Source organism: Xiphophorus maculatus, chromosome 18 (genome assembly GCF_002775205.1).
Source record: "Xiphophorus maculatus strain JP 163 A chromosome 18, X_maculatus-5.0-male, whole genome shotgun sequence".
Taxonomy (NCBI): domain Eukaryota; kingdom Metazoa; phylum Chordata; class Actinopteri; order Cyprinodontiformes; family Poeciliidae; genus Xiphophorus; species Xiphophorus maculatus.
The window spans coordinates 5,287,539-5,310,313 of NC_036460.1; the positions used below are offsets into that span (position 1 = coordinate 5,287,539).

A 22,775-nucleotide genomic window follows, 5' to 3' on the forward strand; every position below is an offset into this window, starting at 1 on the left:
GGGCAAAAAAAGGCTTTCTGCAGAAGTTGTTGCACTGGAAAACAAAGACAAAGTTTTAGTGATTGAATTTAATTTCCGTCTTGGATTAATAAAGTATTTTTAGATAAAACAAGTGTATAATTTCCAGTAGAAAATGTGATATTGAATCAGAACAATGATTCATTTTCCAAATGTGCTTCCAGTGTTTTGGTCATTTTGATTTGACTTGAAATGTTGTTTTATTGTTCACATTTAAATTCTTAACTGCTTTGTCTAATGCAAAATATTATGTATATATAGTTTTGTATCTTAGACCTTATTGTTGAAGCATCCATTATTATGCATTATGTTTATTTTCCATCATAGTTTTCAGGTAGATGCTCCTAATTGTGTGGAAAAAAGTAATCGCAACTGTGCCTTAAAAGGTTATAGGTTTAGGAACAACGAACTGTAGTGTTTGACATAACAAAAAAATAAATAAATCAACCCCTCTCCACCTCCCCAACAATGAATTATAGAGAAGTGTAAGAAAATCTTTGGAGCTCCATGAAGGTTCATCATTTAGTGTTGAAATTAGCCACGTAAAGCGACACACATTTTTTATATATATAAAAATGTTAGTCACCCTTCATCCCATGTGTATTATCTACTGCTGAGGTACTGATTGTTTTAAACTTTTAATATTTCTGCTTTGATTTTTTTTCCTTTGCAACTGCAGTTGAAATATCTCTTAAACTTGTTTACCCCACATAGGACCCTATTGACTGTTCAAAAATAGTTGAATGGTTGACTCTAACTTACTGTTGGTGTGAGGCTGAAATTCGCATTTTTTACGAAAAATGTGGGCCTGATGTTTTCTTTTCCATAAATAGACGACAATCCCCATAGCAACCAGTGTATCTGCGTTTACTGGGTCTATGGTTCAAAGAGCCCTCAGTCACTACGAATACGCTTCAGAAAACAGTCAGATCATATTAAAACAGGTTTGGATTGCACGTGAATAATTCAATCAAGTATTTTCTCACCAGATAAAACTGGGAAAAAATGTTTTCTCTCTGAATTGGGACTTTTTTGCAAGCGATTTTGAGTTTTTACTCAGAATTTAGGGGAAAAGGGAAATTTCAAAGTTTCAAAACGTTTTCTAAATTCTGGGAGAAAATGGTATAATTTTGAGATAAAAGTCAAAATTCAGAAGTTCGGAGACTTTCCTTAGAGTTTGGTTCACAAACACACATACAAAAAATGTTTTCCGGTGGTTGGTATATTTGTTCCGCAAAAGCGACGGATTGTTTTAGAGCACGGACCGGAAAATGTCCTACACTATTTTTGTTCCCTATTGGTAGAGGTGTAACTTGTACGCTATCGTTTTTTATCTCCTAGTAATTTCTTTCTCATAATCTATTATTAATTGTTTTTCGGCATGTTCACATGTAGACGTGTTTGGCAGTGTTACGGCCTCGACTTTGATTTATGTGGAGTTAATAAAAGTTAAATATTTCGGATTTATTTCGGTGGAAAGCTCGTTAGCCTGCCGTTCAGTGTGATGGCTTCGGAAACCTCATATTTTGTGTTTGTCATAATCAGTCTACAGTAGTTGGATGCTGAAAACTTCCAGTAAACATGGATCGGGACAGGAGTAGAGACGGCCGGAGTTGGGACTGGGGCAGCCCGCAAAACCGAGCCCAGATGGATGAGATATTTTTCCGTGAACAGGATTACATTCAGGCTGGCTGCACGGAACATAAAGAGTTCTGGGCTTTCTTTGACCGTTTCCAGAGATTCAAAGCAAAGCGGGAAATGTCTGGGTCTGGAATAAGAGATGATGTCAAAGAAAAGATAAGGTCAGGTTCTGAAAAAGTGGATTTGGGGCTTCCTAAAGAGTACGACGCTCGGTACCGGATTAATGTGTCCGTGTGCACCGGGGACATCGAGAAGCGAGTGAGGAAATCCGATCCCAGGAGCAGGCAGAGATCCTCGGGACCAGGTCCGCAGGAGGTCTCGGACTGCCGCCTGGCTTTGCTGCACTTCCTAGACTTCAGCCAGAAACAGAGCTTTGGGAAACTGGCCAAGCTCCGCCGGGAGCAGAAGAACCTGCCCATCTTTCAGTACCGAGATCGGATCGTGGAGCTGGTGCGGCGTCACCCGGTGATTGTGGTGGCCGGGGACACGGGCTGCGGGAAATCCACCCAGGTGCCCCAGTATCTGCTCTCGGCTGGCTTCAGCCACATCGCCTGCACCCAGCCCCGCCGGATCGCTTGCATTTCCCTCGCAAAGAGAGTCAGCTTTGAGAGCCTCAATCAGTACGGATCCAAGGTTGGTCCATACAGAATATACATTTAGAAACGCCTGGACGTAAGGGAGATAAAGATTCTTAACATCTACTAGATTAATAAACAAGACACGCATTCCGGTTTCCGCCATGAAAACTTGGTAAGTCCGGTGGTAGGGGTGCTAGGCAGTTGTCTGCCCACCGTGTTTTTGAGTTAAAAGGTTTAAAGTTGACAGTAAACTTGAAAATATAATGAGGTAATTATGTATTATTGGAAGTAATTATTAGCAATACTTAAACACCAACTACCTAAAATAAATAAGGTGTTTAGCCTGGTGGCCCGCCAGGCTTATAATGCACTTGGCGGAAACCCTGAATTGCATTTACTCTCCCATTTATGATGTAGTTTGTATTCTATTGCAGCAGTTTGGAATATAACCAGGGATATACAAAATATTGCCACTAACATCAGTATCGGCTGATATCAGTCATTTTTAAACATATCAGCATCAAACCAATATTACTAACTATTTATTTCAATCTTGTTCTTTCATAAACTAGTTAAAGAATCAAAACAGATGTTGAATTGTTATTATGGACTTTAAAAGGGAACTGTTTTTGCAAAATTCACCTTTTGAACATTTTTGCACTTCCATATGGGTCTGTACTAGTTCTAAACTCAGCCCAGCCATTTTTTGGCAATACGTTTATGTTTTTTGGTGTCTGGAAAATTAGCCGTTTTAAAATCCTCCTGATTGTTGAGTCACAACCCATGGGCACTGCCTAGTTGACTTACCATCCAGTGTCATCGCCTTTGAGCTGGGCGTGAAAGTACTACTATTACTTGCTGCATTATTGTTGGTTGTGCAGGAGGCTCCACTTCTGCTTTTCAAAGATGTACGGTTGCATAATTGTGTATCTTTTCACAACCATTTTAATGTGAGAGTATAAATGTTGAGTTGGCCAGCAGCAACTGTTTGGATTTAAAGTGACACGACCTTCTAAAACAGCTCATTCTAAAAGGATGTCAATATAGGCAGAACCGACCGGATTAAAATCTCATTTTCTAAGAGTAATTTGTGCAAAAATGAAATGAACATGCTTTGTGTAGCATATAGACCTATCCTAATATGTTCAAAGAAGTATAATAGGTCACCTAATATATTTCTACATTTCCAGGTTGGATATCAGATCCGCTTCGAGACTTCTCGGACGGCAGCCACCAAGCTGCTCTTCCTGACTGAGGGGCTCCTCCTGCGTCAGATCCAGCAGGACAAGATCCTGGATCAGTACCAGGTGGTCATCGTGGATGAGGTCCACGAGAGACATCTCCACTGCGACTTCCTCCTCGGCGTCCTGCGCTCCCTGCTGGCTGAACGGCCGGACCTCCGTCTCATCCTCATGTCAGCCACCATCAACATCAAGCTCTTCTCTGAATACTTCCGCAGCGCCCCGGTGCTGCAGGTACCAGGCAGGCTGTTTCCCATTCAGGTAAGCAGCAGACAGTCAGGACGCGCAGGGATGTTTTTCTTTTAGACCTCCTCATAGCCAGATGTTCTCTCTATCAGTGATGGTACAGTTACCTTGAAAACGCAGCATAGTGACTTTACTAATTACTTCATTTTAAAAGTAACTAAGTTAGATTACAAGGTACTCTATTAGTTATGTTCAGCTGTTCTCAACAACAGCCCCTCAGCCTGAAAATAAAAATGCTGACCAGGGGGAGTCAGATTTGTTTAGCAGCAGCATTTTCTTTACACTTACTGGTTTTGCACCACAGTTCAAGTTTTGTTTGGGTGGTGGTGTCTGGTTGAACCTGCTCTGCCAATTTGACTGTACTATGTTCCAAATATTTCTTCAAATTTGGTATTTTTGAAGCTAGGTAGTTTTATAGATCCAGAGACTGCTTTTATACATCCAGTGCAGTACAAAAAGATTCTATGCAGTTGTTATAAGTTGATTTCGTACAAGATTTAACCTTAAAAAAGAAAGTAACAATTTACTGTAAAATGGGTTACAAAAAATATCAATCCACATTAGTTAACATAAACCTAAAAACAATCCAAATACAGTAAGTAAACAATTGGAATTTATTTATTTATTTTTTATATTTCCCATTTTATTGGAGGACAGCTAGTAAGCCTGTTCTGGGATCGATTGGTAGTGACTCCGTCCTCCAGGGGGCTATCGCGCTCTGTCCTCATTGCATTAAACTGCAGTGACATCCTGGATATTAAGAGAAGTATTGAAAATCAGAGAACCCAAAAATTGTACTCAAGTAAGAGTAGAACTACTTCAACAAATTTTTACTCAAGTAAAAAGTACCCATTCACAAAATTACTCAAATAAGAGTAAAATATTTATGTGGTGAAAGGTTTACTCAATTGTACTTCATTCAGTGAAGTACAATTGTCTATAAGGGTGGTTGTAGACAGAAAAAGAGTAAATTTTCTCCAAAAAGCTCAGAAATTTTTAGATTAATTTCAGAAATTTTATAAAAAAAATATATAGATTTTTTGAGTTTTAAAAGTCAAAATTTCTAGGAAAAACTCAGAATTTTTTTTTAGATTAATTTCATATTTTCAGGAGATTGCAGGAAAATTTCTGAGTTTGACAAGTAAAAAAAATTGCTAAAACAAAAACTCATATTTTGAGATTGATCTCGTAAATGTTTAGAAAAAAGCTGGAAAACTGAGTTTAAAAGTTAACTATTTACAATTTCAAAAATCCCTAACCCACCTCTGGCGATACTTCATAATATAATTACTCAGACAAAAGTAAAAACAACAACAACAAAAACAACAGCATAGTAAAAATACTCAAGTAAATGTAAGTAGTTACAGCCCAACTCTCCACGTTACTGGAACAAGGTGTCGGGTTGGAGTAACGCGTTACTGAGAGAAGTGATGCTCTGTTTCCTGCACCCAGGTCATCTACCAGCCCATCCCCCCTGAGGAGCAGCCCTCTCGCTCAGAGAAGCTGGATCCTAGGCCGTACCTGCGCATCCTGCAGGGCATCGATCAGCGCTACCCTCCAGAGGAGCGTGGGGACCTGCTCCTCTTCCTCAGCGGCGTGGCGGAGATCTCCAACATCCAGGAGGCCTGTCAGGTTTACGCCACACACACTCGGCGCTGGATAGTCCTGCCGCTGCACAGCACCCTCTCTCTCGCTCAGCAGGACAAGGTGGGCGCCATCGGAACATGTTTTAAATAAAGGAGATCATCTCTGATGTCTAACTCTGAACTGATGACGTTCCTCAGGTGTTTGACGTCTCTCCTCCTGGTGTAAGAAAATGCATCATCTCCACCAACATCGCTGAAACCTCAGTTACGATAGATGGGGTTCGGTTTGTTGTGGATTCAGGTATTTAACTGTCCCTCCTCTCCTCGCAGTTTTCACGTCAAAGGCTACGTTCACAGAGCTAACACCATTAGCTAGGGCTAATCGGCCCCTAGGCCTTTTCGCTATTACGTCAGACAACTTCCGTTCTGACTAGATGCGGCTTATCTGTACTTTCGGTGTAATTTAGCCTGCCTGGAAAATTCACGGACACTCGTCGTCTTGCGAAAGGTAAGGTTAGTAATATCAACAGTATTTACGTGTTAGTTAGCAGTAGTAACGTTCCAGTTACCTCGGAAGTGGGAACTATGAATTGACGTCAGAACCGAAATTTGTTATTATATTTTACGTTTGAGAATATTTTTCGTCATTTAATTTGAAAGTATTGTCACAGGAAGGGGGGGGGAAATACACGGTAAAATTATTTAATTGTGCCACGCGTAGCCCGTCAGTCCCAATATGGCGACGCTCACAAATACTGTTTCGCAAAAGCTCTTACAAATATAATTTTAAGCGTTACATTCCACAAGCGAACACCACTTTAAATTTGTTCAGTTTAGAGTTGCAGGCGCGATACGTAACGAATTTAGACGACCTTTTGTATGCGCATGCGCAGAAGAACGTTAACGTCCGACAGCAGCGCACTGTTTACAAATGTAGGACGCTCCGCTCATTTCAAATCACAATTAATAACGATGACCTTTGTGGACCTTTCTACTGCAATTTCAAAGAAAAATCTGTTTGGATGTTTAGTCATAATTTGTATTTACTTATTTTGAACAGACAATAGAAAAAATAATTAGCCAAATAGGCATTCAGTTTTACACAATTGACAAGTAGAAGCAGGTAGAAGATCAAATATCTTGTGATTTCCTGCTCCTCTCATACACATCAACATACAATCATTTAAATCTCCACTCAGTTAAACCATTAAAGTATCCCCACATTAAATGATGCTTAAACTTCACATTTTCATCATTGACTGCACAATTATTTACAAGTTATTAACATCAACAATAATAATTTCACCCTTTGAGACACCAAAAAGTCAGATATAGGTCGCATGTGGGCAACAAAAGCAGATTTGAGTCCCTTTCGCATGCTGTGTGAACATAGCCATACCTTCTTTTCAGGTTCTGTGGGTTTTTGTTTTTAGGAAAGGTGAAGGAGATGAGCTTTGACCCAAAGGCTAAGATGCAGCGCCTGCAGGAGTTCTGGATCAGCCGAGCCAGCTCCGAGCAGAGGAAAGGTCGAGCCGGTCGCACGGGTCCTGGTGTTTGCTATCGCCTCTACTCGGAGTCGGACTACAACGCCTTCGCTCCGTATCCTGTCCCTGAAATTCACAGAGTGGCTCTGGACTCCTTGGTCCTGCAGGTGGGAGCATCCTGATAAACATGAAGATTTCACGTTAGAATTCAAGTTTCAGTAACATGTCCGTGTCCCTGCAGATGAAAAGCATGGATCTGGGAGATCCGCTTTCTTTTGTCTTCATTGATCCTCCTCCAACGGCCAGTATCCAGACTGCAGTTACATACCTGAAGGAGCAGGGGGCGCTAGACAGTCGTGGTGAACTAACATCCATTGGTAAACTGTTGGCTCAGCTGCCCGTTGATGTTGTTATAGGTAAGATTGTCCACCCTAGACTGTTCAGTTTTTAATGTTTGCATGTTAGCATGAAGGCTTCAGAAAGAAAAGCCTTCATGGTTTTAGTTTTGCACGTTTATCAGACTCTTTTATTCTTCAAACATCCCCATTTTTTCTCGGTTGTGCTCAAATATAGGGCTGTAATGATTAATGCAGCCCTATGATGGACCGACCCTACCCTAGCCTAGGTCTTGGTTCGATTGAAGTGAACTCTAGTGCGGTTTGAATGGATATCTGAACACCATGCGGACCAGAGACCACTCCAAAACAGAAGTGGACTGTAGTGCAGGGCATTCTGGGTAAATACAACTATAATAAACATGCGAGCGGCAGAAATGGCTTCTGGTCTTTTTACCAAAGACAAAATAGAAATCCTACAACTGCTAAAATCTTCCACTGCTCCACTTTTGTTTATATTTTGTGAAGAAGGAAGTGATGATCACTGTCTTCTTCAGAGGTTTTTATGTTATTTCCTTCAGTGGTTCTTGATGCAGGTGAGGAGGGGAACAGGTTTCTCAAATAGTTTGGTTCTGAGTCAGTGCTGTGTGAAAGCGAACTGCAGCAGCTGAAAATGTAACAAATATTGCAACTATGGTCCCCAAAAGACGGAGTAAAACCACTCTAAATTTAAAATGCATAATCAGGTAGAAAATACATTTTGTCCATCAGACATAAATCCTCTGGAGAAGAAAGCATATAAATTAGTTCCAGGAGAGTCTATAAGAAAGTTTTTTTCTGCTTTGCACAAAAACTAAATTTTCATCCTGCAGGGAAGATGTTGGTTCTTGGTTCTCTGTTTAACTTGGTGGAGCCCGTGCTGACCATCGCAGCCGCCCTCAGTGTCCAGTCACCGTTCCTGCGCAGCTCGCAGCAGAACCCGGACTGCAAAACGTCCTGCCAGCCCCTGCACAGCAACCAGGGAGATCCCTTTACCCTGCTCAACACCTTCAACGCCTGGGTGGAGGTCAGTGCGTGGAGATGCCACATGCTGCTGGCTTCCTGACATGAACAGATTGAATGTTTGGTGTGACTGAGGTTTGAGCTCAACAGGTGAAAGGAGAGCGAGGCGGCGGCTCCAGGAAGTGGTGCAGGAGGAGAGGCCTGGAGGAGCAGCGACTTTATGAGATGGTCAACCTGCGCAGACAGTTCAAGGCAAGTTCCTCCTCAGCATCATCCCAATGTTTTTAGTTAACTTCCTCCTGGATAAAGCTCCTTTGGTGGTTTGCAGAACTTGCTGAGAAGCCATGGCCTCCTGGAGTCAGAGGACACGGCTCCATCTAGTGGCGACCGCGAGCAGCGCAGGGAGAGGTTCACCGAGAGGAAGAAGCTGCATCAGCTGAAAAGAGACCATGAGCAGCAGGAGGGGACCAAACGTAAAGTCCTGCGGCTGGAGGAGGGCGGAGAGTTTTCCTCAGGATCGGACTCTGAAGACAGAGGCAGAGGCAGGAAGTCCAAGGAGGGACAGGGACAGGAGGTGGACATCCAGGTGAGCATCTGTTGTTCAACAGCAGACACAGTCAAAAACATACTTACAGGGGACCTGCTGTGCAAGATTCACATTTTTCACATTTTTGTACTTCCATTTGTGTCTCTACTGCTTCTAAAAACAATCCAAGCACTTGAAAAAACAAAATGACTGTTTTTTTGACAATAAGTTCATGTTTTTTTTTGTGTCTGGAAAATGAGCCATTTCAAAATGCCTCCTGAATGTAACTTCACAAATCAGCAGGCACTGTCCTGTTATACAGTAATCCAAGTTGAGTTCCATTATGTTTGGTCAGCTGGTTTTACCACTGTATGCACTGTCCAATGGCTGCTGGAAAAGACAAGTGTTTTGTTGTTGACTTACCATCCAGAAACGGCTTGTTGCCTTCTTGCTGGTTGTGCAGGAGGCTCCACTAATACTTTTTAAAGATGTGTGGTTGTATATTTGCTCCTCTATTTGCAGCCATTTTCATGTGTGAGCGTAAACATTGAGTTGTTGGCGTGGCCGGGCCTGTCACAATAAATCTATTAATCGCATAATAAATTAAAATGAGTTCAATAATTTCCATTTGCATGATTTATTGTTTTTCTATTTGTTTCTCTCTTTCTACTAAAGAATAACAAAATCTTCAGCTTGGTGCTTTGGTCTCAACTAGAATTTTCATTTTCTTTGTCGTTTTCTTTATTTATTTTGGACATTTAAAATGTCTTCCAGTTCCAGTAGTAATTGTTCGTTAGAATTTAAAGTTTATTTATCTTTGAGAATGTGTTGTTGCATAATTATGTCGTTACTGTTATTTGAAAATGGTCTCAAAACAATAATATTATTGTTTATGACAATAACTTCTGGAAGAATTTATCGTCCATCAACATGTGTTATTGTGACAGGCCTAGGAGTGACCAGCAGCAGCCAATTTGGATTTAAATTGACAAGATGCCCTGAAACAGCTCAAATTAGACAGAACTGACCAGATTAAAATCTCATTATCTAAGGATGATTTTGTGAAAAAAAAAGTTTTGAACATGTTTTACCCATAGATCCATCCTAACCTGTTCGAGGAAGCATAATATGTCACCTTTAACATCTTCTTAAAACTACAGCCTGAAGATGTTAGAGATGGAAATATTTGGCTGTTCCTGGGAATCTAAGAACTTTTTCTGTTTGTCTTCAAATAGGAAGTGAAGTTTAAATTGCGCCACAACGTCTCAGAGCTGCAGGAGGCCGTTGGCGCCAGTCAGGACTTGTCCTCGCGTCACCAAGCTTTGCTCAAGCTGCTGCTCTGCCGAGGACTCTACCCTCAGCTGGCGCTCCCTGATGAGCACAACACCACCCGGAAAGACTCGGATCAGGTCCGGTTTCCTGCTGCACCGGCGAACGGAAACCTCACAGTCTGACCAGATCTGCCGGCTGCAACCTTTACTGCCCAAGGAGCCGTTTTTGTCCTCAAACAGTTAAATAAAACGGGTCTAGAGCCACAAATATTACCTAACACTTTGAAAAAACACATCTTAGAAATCTTTATAAATATCTATTACAGGAAATCTGTTCAATTTTTTAAAGAGCAAACATTTTATTCCTCATTTTAGTTTTTAATATAAAGAAAAACAAAACATTTTCAAAAAGATGATTGCTACATTTTCTCATCAATATTTGCGCATAGTTTCAAAAAAAGGTACAGAGAAGAATCGATTCCTATTCCAGAGAATTCTGAATAGATTCAAAATACAAATTTATTTTAAAATTCTCTTAAGTTGCACATCCTTCCATTTGCGAGTACGCTCTATATTGTATTACGCGTCCACTCACCCACTGTTTGTATTTTGAATAATTCTTTGATTTTTTTTTTTGTTATTTAAGAAAAACCCAGGCAGCTAAACTAACCTAATACTTTTATGTACAAACCTATTTTTGCTTAAATATAAGCTGATGGGATTTGATACAGATAGAGATAGATAAGATAAATCTTTATTGTCATTGTCACAAGCATACAGCATGGAGCCTTAAATAATTGTTTTAAATTAACATTTTATTCCTCTGGTCAATCACATAATTAGTCTCTAAACAGTTTGAATGGAAAGATTTTATTAAAAATAGTTTCTGAATTGAATCGTGACCCTAAAAATCAGAATCAAAAATTTTAGTGTCAATCTATGGTGGGAATTAAATGTAATTAGAAAATAATAGAATACACTTTAATTATAAAAGCTGTTTAGAATATATTTTATAATTATTCCATGAGGCAGCTGAAAAAAATCACCAAAGCCTGCTTTTGTTTTTATATCCATTAATTTTTTTAGAGAATAACCTGAGAAAAATACGTTAGTTTGCAATATGAGGATTTGTTAGGGCTGCCAGTAATTGTGGCAGTTGAGATTTAGTTAAAAGCAATTATTTTACTGTTATAGGGTTTTCCCCACTGAATAAATACAATAAAATGAAAGGTAAAAGTTTTCTAAAACTCTTTGAAACGTTCCAGCAAAGATATTCATTCATTTTAGGATCCATCTTTACCAGGCTGTGATGCGTATTGATTTTAACCTGATATATGGTGCAAGAAGTTCTCATTTATTTATTTTGTGACTCTTGGTAGGTGTTCCACACGAGGAACAAGCAGGGCGTGGTGATGCACCCGACCAGTGTGTTCGCCAGCGATCCGGAGGTGCTGCATGTTCCCGAGGACGAACCCAGAGAAACAGGTGAGCAAGAACCTGAGAACACAAAGATGTCAAAGGTCGTTTAAAAATGATTTGAACCTTTGATGTAAACCAGAGGGGCTCAAACTTTCTGTCACATAACAGTCAAGTCAGAATTACTTGTGAGCCAAAGAAGACATAATTTCTAAAACAATTTAAAACCAACTTTTACCTGCTCAACAATAAACTCAACAATAAATCATTGTATCCCTAAAATTAAAAAGGATCTTGCACAAGTGCTTTATTAAAAGAAAGGCATCCAATTTGTAATTTTTTAGGGGGGAAACATCTCAGATATAAATAAAGAAAGTCACTTTCTGGATCAAAATTTTGTGCATTTAGCCATGATTAATAGAAAAATAAAAGCAGATTTTGGTGCACCAAGTAGAAGTCACTAAATAAAGGTGTTCTCACGCATAAATTGTGGTTATAAAATGATGTTGCATCAAACATTTTACATTATAAGAACATTTTAATTTGTTTGTAATAATTTTTCCATAACATGTGGTCCCCAGGCTGCACTTTGGACAGCCCTGATTTAAACTCTTCTCCCTTCACAGAGACTCTACAAGTCTATATGAAGCTTTAAGTTATCAATAGATTTTATCTGCTCTTTAATCCCAAGAATTTTTTAAGTGCATGGGAGGTGCAGTAAATTATGTCTTCCACTACAACACTAGCTAGTTCTCCTTCTCATTGAAAGTCTTTGTCCTTGTCTCCTGTTTGCAGGACCGGACAGGAGGGACAGCAGCAGACATCAGCTGTTGGCCTTCGTCACGCTGCTGGAGACCAACAAGCCGTATTTGTCCAACTGCGTCCGGGTTCCAGCCCTCCAGGTCAGTATCAGCGGCGAGTCGACCGAAGATCAAACCGCTGTGCTGCTTCCTGATTAATTAAAATCTGAGAAGTGTTTTTAAGCTTGTGACTCTCAAACTTCAAGGAGTTTTATGTGATAAATCAACTCAAAGTAGCGCATTGTTGTGAAGTGGAGGAAAAAGGAAAGATTTTCAACATTCTTTGCGAATAGAAACCTGAAAAGTGTTGCATGCATTTGTATTTACCGGATGAAACTAAATTAAATTTGCTTTGCCTTTATGCAAAACTGAGTGCTGGAAAAGTAACACTCCATACATTGTAAAAACATAAACTCTTACTTTTGTGTATAGTTTGTAGTGTAAACATTTTACTTAATTAAAATAAGACTAAACTAACAAGTAATTTTTCAGCAAGATATACAGTAGAAGCTTGTTCTAAGTAAATAATTCTTGAATATTAATAAAAAGTGCTAGTTCCACTGGCAAATTATTTCACTTATAAAACATTTTACAGAAACAGAAAGTGGACGTTTTCCACCTATGTTTTTTTCTCTTGTATCAAGAGGGCAGACTGTGTTTCCATAACATGAAGGGTTAAATGTTTATTTTATGATCCATAACAAAAAAACATAATTAAATTTATAAATTTTGTGTCAATGAATAAATTGTGGTTTTCTCATATCTGACATATTAATAACATTTTACAAAACAGGAAATCTCTTTAGTTGCTGAATAGAAAATTAAAAAATGAAACGAATAAAATATGTGAAATATTTAATTCCTAATGTTCAAAGTAGAGTCTATGGTTGTTTTTGAAGGAATGTTAAATTTCTCTCCATGAAGTGAGTTAACTCGGACAGAACTCAAAATAATCTTTGCTTCTTGTTTTTTTCCGGTGTATTTTGCTCTCCGCTTTCCTGCCAACCCATCCTCGCCTTCGTAGCACATCAGAAATGTTTAGATGATAAAGTTGGCGCTACTCCGCCGTGCAGCTCTGCTGAATGAAGCGCTGTTAAAGGTGATAACCTAAGGAGTTTGTCGAGTGTTTATATTTCAAAACAAAACCGCATAAAGTGCATTTTCCATCCCAAACCGGACTCTGTTTGGACCATTTCTCTTTACCGTTCTGAAATGGTGCAGCCGCCATCTTTGTTTTTGTCTCAACGGCTCCGCTTCAGGATGACAAGTGGCGCCCTCTGCTGGATGGCGGCCAAACTACAACACTGAAAGAAGGTCTAATCAGGCGTTATTAGTTTATTTTAATATAATAAACCATTAATCAACAATTAATTGTAAGCTGATTCTATGTTTCTCACAAATTGATGATCTTAAAAAGTCATAAATTAAAGTTGGTGAAATCTGTTGTATTGCTAACCAGGCTCTGCTGCTGGTGGCCAACTCGGTGGACACAAACGCCGACTGCACACGGCTGGTGGTGGACGGCTGGCTGGAGCTGGAGGTCCGGGAGCCCGAGGAGGCCCTGAGGGTTCTCTCCAGGGCCCTCAGTCTTAGGTCTGAGTGGGAGCGTTTGCTGAAGGCTCAGCTAGGACAGAGCGCCACCTCCGGACAGGGAGTGTCCCGCAGAGACATGGAGAAGCTGAGCGACGGCCTCGTCCGCTTCCTGCTTTACACAGAGGTACAAAACATGGAGATTTCAGTGAAATACAACCTCTGCTTAGTGCTGTTTTCTGTAACGACACCTCCTGTCCAGGTCAGTTACAGCCTTCAGCGAATCACGGCTCTCCAGACCCAGAACCTGTACGTCGGACCTCAGGCTGACCCGGACTCGGTTTACTCTGAGCTTCCAGATCTGAGCCTGCTGTTTCCAGGAGCAGAAGCCAAACCGGATCCAATTAAAGGAGGCCTGAGAGTGACCAGCTTCTTCACCTACAACTGTCTCGCTGTGAGTTCGTCCAACACTCCAAGTGAAGGCTTCTGGTGTTAGAAAGGGAATGAAATGCATCAATTAATTCTCTATAGTTTATTTACAAACAGCCAGAGATTCTTCACACCTTTTAAAGTGGCGTTATCAAGGCTGTCAAAAGCTCTTCCAAAGTTTTTCTCCATTTTTTGGATGCTTTTTAAAATTTTTTCAGTCATTCAAGGACTAAAAAAATGGAAAAGTATCAGAAAAAAGAACAAAAATCTCCAGCAAATTTTGTTCTTTAAAAAACAAAATGAGACCAGAGGTGAGATGTCCATCACCTTTTTATTTTTTATGATTAATATTAAAACTTTATGATGAAATGAGGGAAAATGTGTAAAGTGATGGTGTTTACTGCTCAAAACCAACAAGGAAACTTGACTTAACAGCTGTCTTAAAAACACTTAACATGTTTTTATCAAGAGTGAGCAAGATTTTAAAATTAAATTTGATGATTTGGGAATTCATCACAATATTTGGTAACACTTTATTTGCGTAAGACTGGCATAAACATGATTGAGTCTTTATGAATGTTTGCGACTATAATTTGGTAAATAATGATACTTTTAATGCAAAGTTGCTTAACAACTTTTGTTAAAAATCTACTAAGTTTCACCTTTGCATTAAAGTGTCATTATTTACAGAATGACACTTCATGACGGTCGTAAACATTTCTGAAGACTCCTTCATGTTCATAACAGGTGTTTTCATGTTTATCACAGTGTTATGTCAGTCTTATGTTATAAAGTGTTACCAGTTTTTTACATTTAAATTTAAAGGTTTAGGTGTTACTTGGAAATTCATAATGTATATGAATTTATGTTTAATTGTTTCTATTAATTGTGGGTCCAATCTCCATTTGGGACAGTCAGCAAGCTGGTTGGGGTTATTTCTTGGAGTAAATTATTTGTTGAGGTATGAATTGTCACCAAATGGAGGCGCAATCCGTATGAAACGCCTGAGGCAGACGACAACTTTTCACATTTGGAAAAAGTTTGATCCAAAACAGTATTATAAAAAAGGGATTAATAGGAGCAGTATCTTCCCGAGATCATCAGGTCAGAGGAACAAAATCAGTCTAAAGAACTGGAAGAGCTTTTCTAAAATAAACAAATGTCCTTCTTTAACAACGTCCAGGATTCGAAGGATCTCTACAGCGAGTGTTTGCGGACCTTCTGGAGCTGCCCTAACTGTGACCTCTACATGCCTCTGACTCCTCTGGAGCGGATGCATCACGAAGCTTCCTGCAGGCCCGCCGGAGAGCGGCAGGAGGCAGAGGAAGGTCAGGAAATTCATTCAACTGATTCCTGCTTCTTTTACCTGACGCACCTGCAGATAATAGCAGCATGGGACTAATTATGGGTCTGTTTCTAGAATCAGGAGACGGAAAGTCCGGCTCATCCGGAAAGTCGAGTCTGACGAGGGTCTATCACTGTGACGTCTGTGATGAGGATCTGAAGCTCACATCCACGGAGATCCTCAAACATAAAAGGCAGCACACGTTTTCAGCAAAGTGACTGGACTGCAACAACACCAAACCTTTACGGGTATTTTTGTTCTAATTTCTGGTGTAAATATCTTAGTTCACTTGAAATAAGACAAAACAAGTAACTTTCCAGCATGATATAATTAGGTCAATAATTCTTGAATATTGTAAAAAAATCAGTATGAAGGATTTATTGACCTTAAAACAGCTCCTATATCTTGCTGAAAAGGTACTTGTAAGTTAACTTTGTCTTATTTCAGGTGTGTTAAGATATTTGCACAAGAAAGTAGACCGAAAATATTTTGTAATTTTGCAAAAGGATTTCTTCTCCTTTGAACTTTTGAACCCGTTAAGCTTCGTTTACAGTCGCAGGTTTTACTTTCTCCATGCGGAAAGAAATTTGTTATTGCAACCAAAAAACGCGTTTCAAAAATGAAACTTTGACAAATTTCTCAATCAAAAAATGAGTTTTGAGAGTAATTTACTATGTGTATGCAACAGTGGAACCCACGTTCACATTTTATATCTTTTCAGAATCTAAAAATGTCTTTAGAAAAAATAAAATCTAAAACAATTATTTGAACAAATAAATCTAGGAAAAATAAAATCTGAAAAAAATATTTGAAAAAAATTAAATCATTGAAAATAATTTGAAAAATTGAAATCTGAAAAATAATTTGAAAAACTACAATCTGAAAAAATTAAATCAGAAAAATATTTTTGAAAAAAATTTAATCTGAAAACAAACCACATCAATCTAGATTAATCTACTGAACATATCTTTTGATTGAGAAGTTTTTCAAAGTTTTATTTTTGAAATGAATTTTTTTCATATTTCAATTTTTGAAAGTTGTTGGACCAAATTTCTCTCCATATCTCCATCGATCTGCAAAGATGCAAAAGAAAACTTCTGCTGAGAGAAGAATAAATATGCTATTATTGTACTGGATTGGACATAAATCTTGGCACTTCAGGGACATTTTTAACTTTGGGTGTTTTTGTCAAATAATAATGAATGTAAGAAAAGAAAACTCAGATTTAAAATATAGAGTGAGGGTTTAATAATGATACAAACCCACGATATGTAACACCTCAAAGCAGCACATTGGCACAAAGTCAGAAGTAAGACAGCACAGAAGATAAAAACCTGTCTCAAAAAATAAAGAATCAATAAATATCTCAATAAATAAACAGGTCATATCTCAATAATTACTTTGAAACTAATAAATACATACATGTGAAAATATGCTCATTGGCAGAAATCAATGACCCCCAAAAATCAAGGAAAAGTACTTAATACAGAGTTACTTTGAAATCAAAAGTTATTGATTACTCAAATCAAAAGGCACATTTATTAAGATGTAAGGATGGGACCTGCACTGTGATTGCATGACTGTCAGAGTTGAACTCTTCTGAACCAGAAGGAGCAAACTGGGTGCAATGGCTTTACTGGTTCGGTTAAATCTGCACCGTCAGGGGGCTCGACGGTGTGGTTTGTGGTGCACAGGGTCGCAGATTAGTGGGGACGGTGTTTGTGCGTCACTGAGACCCGGATGTTTGGGGAAGGCGTCGGTCCGTCAATACGAACGGTTCGTTTACGATTGGGTGACCGACTGAGATCCGGATATTTGTTTGAGGTTACGGTGTCAAACGGTTCGTTTACGATTCGGTAACCGACTGAAACCGGATGTTTGTTTGGGGACAGAGTATCAAACTAACGGTTCGTTTACAATCGGAAGAATCGTCTGAGACCCGGATGTTTCATCGGAGAAGTCGTTAGTACGAACAGTTCGTTTATGACCGGGGGACCGACTGAGACCGGATGTTTGTTTGGAGATGATGTCGGTCGCCAAACTAACGGTTCGTTTACAATCGGGCACTGAGACCCGGATGTTGGTTCCTGCGTTCGTTGTGAGCGTGTCCTGAGTGAACCCCGCTGTTTTTAAGTCACTTTGGGGAAGAAAAAGAAAAAAAAAAGCTCTAAATCTAAGCTTCTCGCGTCTCATTCTGCCAAAAATGATCTTAATGCTTTTTTCTTTTCTTTTATGGGAATCCTGGATTTCAGAAATCCACAGACCCTTGCAGGCTGTTGGGACTTTTATTCTTTGGTGCTCATTAGTTTTTATGTATCGAGGACAAAAAAACACCACTATCCAATACATAAAAATATAGTTTAAAATAAAATTAAAATCAGGTATTAAATGAATACATATGCATAATTATTCAAATGTGTCAATAGTTTAAGTAATCTGAATTCAAGTTTTAATATTTTTTATAAATATAATCATTTAAAACTAAGAAAAATATATTCATAGTTGAAACAAGAAAGTATGTCTCAGATTTATTTGTGATAATTTAATAAATAAAATTTACAAATTGCATCTGATAATTAAAATTGAATTCATTAATTGCATCAACAGTTGAAATGTTGATTAAATTTTGATTCACTTTTAAAGTTCTTGTGATAACTTTAATAGACCTGTTATAAATAAATTACATAATAATGTAGTTAAATGTGTCAGATGTATTTTCACAATTAAGTGTGCAAATCATAAGAACTTAAGTCTGAGATTAAGATTACACTTATATCTGTGGTAATTGAATAAACTAAATGCAATTAAATAAAACTACTTTATTAGATGCAAATAATTTAATACACAACTAACTAAATGTAAAAATAAGTGACTGAAATCTGATTATTCTATATGTTGAATCATAATAATTTCAGTATTTATCAAATTATTTAATATTTCCTGTGCTACATTTCAGCAGCGTTTCATCAATAGATTCCAAAAGCTGATTGGTCAATTTGCACAGCAACTTAACTGCAGACCAATCAGATTGCATTTTGCTGTGTCGGCCCCGCCCATTGACTTTGACCGTAAGGATGACAGATAAAAGAAATTCCCATTGTGCTGCAACACAAGACTACGAAATACAAAATATAAACGGTAAGTAATTATATGTTTTTCAGTTTTATTTACTTTATCACCTATATAAATATTTATTTCTCAACTTTTGTATTGAATTGTGGCACTTTTGGCCCTCGACATATCAGATAATCTTCATTATTTACTATCCAACGTTTCCATAACTTGAGTTCTTACTTTTTTATGCTGAAGTTCTTCAGATTCTCTGGGAAATCGTTTGACTTTAGACATTTTAATTGAAACTGGGACTGAGACAAACCGCATGAATTTAAATGAAGAAAACACCTCAGATAAACAAAATACGGAGAATCCAATGTACTTTTAAAAATACTTTGGGATAAATTAGTCTTTGTGTGCAGCTGTCAGCTGCAGAATAGAAAAATTGGTGGATGTTTAGTCAGTTGTTTTACTTTTTAGCCCCACAGAGGAGAAAAAAAAATCACCAACATGACAAAACTCTAATTTATTTCAGCACCTAGTCTGATTCACTAGGAGTGGGATGACAGTTTTTATGATTCATGTCAAAACTTAACGGTGAAATAGCGGCAAAGAGATGTTTACTGCTTAAAAAACAGAGCCGGCCCAAAATATAAACAAACTAAGCCGCTCCTTAGGACCACGAAAACAATCTGGGGGCCCACAAAAATACTTCAGTTCACATCCTGAACATTTATCTAGAAATCCCATTTTTCAATTTGATGACAATTTAGGAATTGATAAATTATTTAATCACTACAATTTACTTTTACCACCTTATTAGATGCAAATAATTTAGTTTACTAGTTGTAAATGTAAACAAAATTCTCGATGGTTTTATTACAGTACTGATTAATTAGAACATAGTCAAAGTTAATTTATTTCAATATTTAAACTCTGATATTGATTAATCTCTGACGGAGTGATACATTTCAAGCTGCGTGTTTGGAGCGTACTGCTAATGAAAACCAACAGTTCTGGATGATAGAAAGTTAAAAATTATTACACAAAGACTAATCAAAAATGGATTCGTCTTTGTGTGCAAACTGCTGGGTCAAAACATATTTTTGGAAAGTTGGGTAAGTTTTCCTCTCCTAAATGCGACTTGTAGTTCCGAAAATACCCTATTTGCGATTAATTAATAGTTTAACATGATTACTTTTTCACATCAGCCAAAGTTAACAATTTTTTTCCCTTTACAAATAAAATATTTTTTTAAATGTTTCCAAATCTGTATTGAAATCAGGTTTCTTGTTATAGGCGAACTAGACCCTCCTAATCACCAAAGGGCCCCAAAACTACCTGTTCAGCCTCATCTCCGGAAAATTAAAATGTAAAATCTTTTGCATAAAAATATATATATATGTAGAATATAAAAGAATAAACTGCAAAGATTAACTTTGGCTGGTGTTTTTTCCATGATTAGTTCACATTATAACCTGTTTATTCAAATTCTGTATTTTATAAACACTCAAAATCAGTTTTTTTATTGACTTATAGATTTCTTTTTTCTTTTGTATTATATATTTTTTAAATTAGTTTAACTCACGTCATGATGTGTAATTTTAACTGCAAACTGCTTTGCTTATAAAATTTAATAAATTGCAGAATTTTAGTGGAGCATCTCTGATGAACTAAACTAAACCCCAAAGCTGGAAACAGCCCTGATTGAAACAATCAGCAATGGCTGGTGGGCCCCATAAAAGTTCACTTTAAGGCCCCAGAAAACTTTGGACCGGCTCTGTCGAAACAAAATTCAACGCACTAAGAACTATTATGAACCAGAATACGATTTATAAGTCTTTGTAGTTGTCATTGCAGCGTCCCTCAACAATAATTGTCTGTTTGCATTTTACTCGTCAACTAGAAGACGAAGCTCGTGGTCTCAGATGTCTGATGAAGACTGCACGCGTTTGTGCTTTCTCGTTCTGAACCCCCGTTTGTTTTTATCTCCAACCCAGGTTTGAGTAACATCTGAGGTAAAATTAGAGGTAAAGGGTGACGTCTGTTCAACATGAAACGAATAACTTCCCCAAGAGCTCTGTGAAAATGTGGTGGGTGTGTGCGTGTGTGTTTGGGGATTCCGTCGATGTGTTTTACATTTAATAAAATATACCAATTAAAATTATAACAATCATATATATAAACATCTTTTGTTGTTTTTTTTTAAAGATTTTCTTTCTAAATAAAAAACCAAAACAAACGGACATTTGAAACAGTGTACACACCATTGTTGCCTCTGCAAACCCTCCTTCTTTGCTTCTTCGCTAACGTCATTGACAAGCTGACAGCTAAATCAGCCACACTGCAAAAACACAAAATCCTACCAAGTATTTTTTTAGTTTCTAGTGCAAACATCTTAGTACGCTTGAAATAAGACAAAACTTTATCACAAGTAGCTTTTTAGCAAGATATATGAGCGTGTTTTAAGTCCATAATTCCTTAATACTGATTTTAAAAAAGCATTGGTTCCATAGGCAGATTATTTAACTTATAACTTATTATAAGTGTAAATATCTGCCAGTTGAACTAGTACATTTTCATCAATGTTAAGGATTTATTCTCTTAAAACAAGCTCCTATACATTGTAGAGCTGAAATGAATAATTGGATTAATCGTAATGAATCGATTATTGAATTAATCATTAACTAATTTAGTAATTGGTTAATTGTTAGCTTGAATATACACTCTAAAACATGCCGTTTGCTGAAAGAACAACACACTCAGAGCAGTAATTAAGCCAAACCTGTAAACAAAATATATACATTTTGGATTGAAGATAAAAAAATCTTCTGTCTGTAAATATGTTCTACTCAGAACGCCTCAAGTTTTAGTTTCAACTGATTCAAATGCTGTAAAATTTCTTATTAGTAGTTTTTGCTATCCAATTAGTAATCCGTTAATAAAACAGTAACAATAATAAACAAATCAGCCCTGCAATCATTTGAATATTGGCATTTTTAGGTATTTATAATATTGTATAAAATAAGTTTAAGTGGTTAAAGGAAAAATCTGCAGAACTGTTAAATAATTATTTGATTAATTGATAGAATAAATGTTTCCTAAACTGCTCATTAGTTGCAGCTCTAGAGTAACTGCATGTTTAGTTAGCGGAGAGTGTTAACGCTATAAATATGTGGCTGCTGGAAAATATAAAAGATTAGCAGCTTTTAAAAAGTGTTTTAAAGGCCAATTTTACTGTTTTTTAAAGATTTGAATTCCTGGATTATTCTTTCATTTTTTAAAAGTAATTTGACACTCATGAAATCTGGATTGCCTTTACTAAGAGCACATAAAATATATTTTTAAGAATGTTTTGACATCGATGTCTAAATTAACACAATAAGCCTCTTTGGCTTGGTCAATGTTTTTTTAACCCGATTAATTGATAGAATAATCGATTACTAAAATAATTGTTAGCTGCAGCCTTAATTTCATGCTGAAATGTTACTTGTAAGTTAGTTTTGTCTTATTTTAAAGTTGAACTTTTATGCCTTAGGATATTAACTTTATAAAACATGTTCATTATATTTTTTCCACAAAATCATTCTTAGATAATGTGATTTTAGTCTGGTCAGTTCTTCTGTGCAGAATGAGTTGTTTTGTGGACTCTGACACTTTAAATCCAAATAAGCTGCTGCTGGCCACGCCCACAAAATCAACCTTTACTATCGCACGTGAAAATGGCTGCAATTATATGACCATACAAACATCTTTGAAAAGCAGAAGTAGGGCCTCCTACACAACCAACAGGAATGTGGCAAGTGGTTTCTGAGTAGCACGTCAGCAACAAAACATTTCTCTTTTCCAGCAACCATTCAACAGCTCACCAATGGTGCTCGAGTTGCGTTGCTAGGTGATGAGCTGGGGTTGCTAGGTAACACCCGTCAAATGACAGTTTTTCAAAGGGTTAATTTTCCAGACACCAAAAAATGGTTGGGGTGTTTTTTTAAGTGCCTGGGTTGTTTTTTGAAGTAGTATAAGTAGAAAAACCAAGCAAGTGGACTGAGATATTTGCAGTAGAAACTAGACAACAAAAAAAACACACTTGGTGAGATTTGGTGTTTTTGCAGTGCGCTCCCCCAGTGAATCCACTACGAAGGCTCCAGATGACTCCCAGAGAGCCCAGTCAGAGTGCAGAGCACCTGGACCGTCGAGGAAGGCTCCCGGCTGAAAAGAGAAAGAGCTGAAATCAGTGGAAAGCTGCGGGGCTTTGGAGGACTGCCGTCGGGTG

General features: G+C 37.8%; 1 protein-coding gene across 2 annotated transcripts; it reads left to right on the top strand.

Annotated features, from left to right (window-relative positions):
* Window positions 1–1,293: 1,293 nt before the first annotated feature.
* dhx34 (DExH-box helicase 34) lies at window positions 1,294–22,697 on the top strand. Of its 2 annotated transcripts, XM_023351970.1 has the most exons (17): window positions 1,294–2,292; window positions 3,428–3,739; window positions 5,177–5,431; window positions 5,509–5,611; window positions 6,744–6,961; window positions 7,036–7,210; window positions 8,002–8,195; window positions 8,282–8,383; window positions 8,460–8,717; window positions 9,893–10,066; window positions 11,308–11,413; window positions 12,140–12,246; window positions 13,604–13,861; window positions 13,937–14,128; window positions 15,287–15,431; window positions 15,524–15,696; window positions 22,615–22,697. In XM_023351970.1, exons 1-16 carry the CDS (start codon window positions 1,600–1,602, stop codon window positions 15,664–15,666), a joined length of 3,435 nt encoding a protein of 1,144 aa, XP_023207738.1. In that variant the 5' UTR covers window positions 1,294–1,599; the 3' UTR covers window positions 15,667–15,696; window positions 22,615–22,697. The 2 variants fall into 2 exon arrangements, with proteins under 2 accessions (XP_023207738.1, XP_014331339.1); XM_014475853.2 differs by lacking the exon at window positions 22,615–22,697 and having other exon boundaries at window positions 15,524–16,242.
* The last annotated feature ends 78 nt before the right edge of the window (window positions 22,698–22,775 follow it).

Bases quoted from the DNA above. Each gene is read 5' to 3' on its own strand.
- dhx34 (XM_023351970.1), top strand. From the start codon at position 1,600: ATGGATCGGGACAGGAGTAGAGACGGCCGGAGTTGGGACTGGGGCAGC. The intron at 2,293-3,427 runs GTTGGTCCATAC...CTACATTTCCAG, and splicing joins TCAATCAGTACGGATCCAAG to GTTGGATATCAGATCCGCTT. The intron at 11,414-12,139 runs GTGAGCAAGAAC...TCCTGTTTGCAG, and splicing joins GGACGAACCCAGAGAAACAG to GACCGGACAGGAGGGACAGC.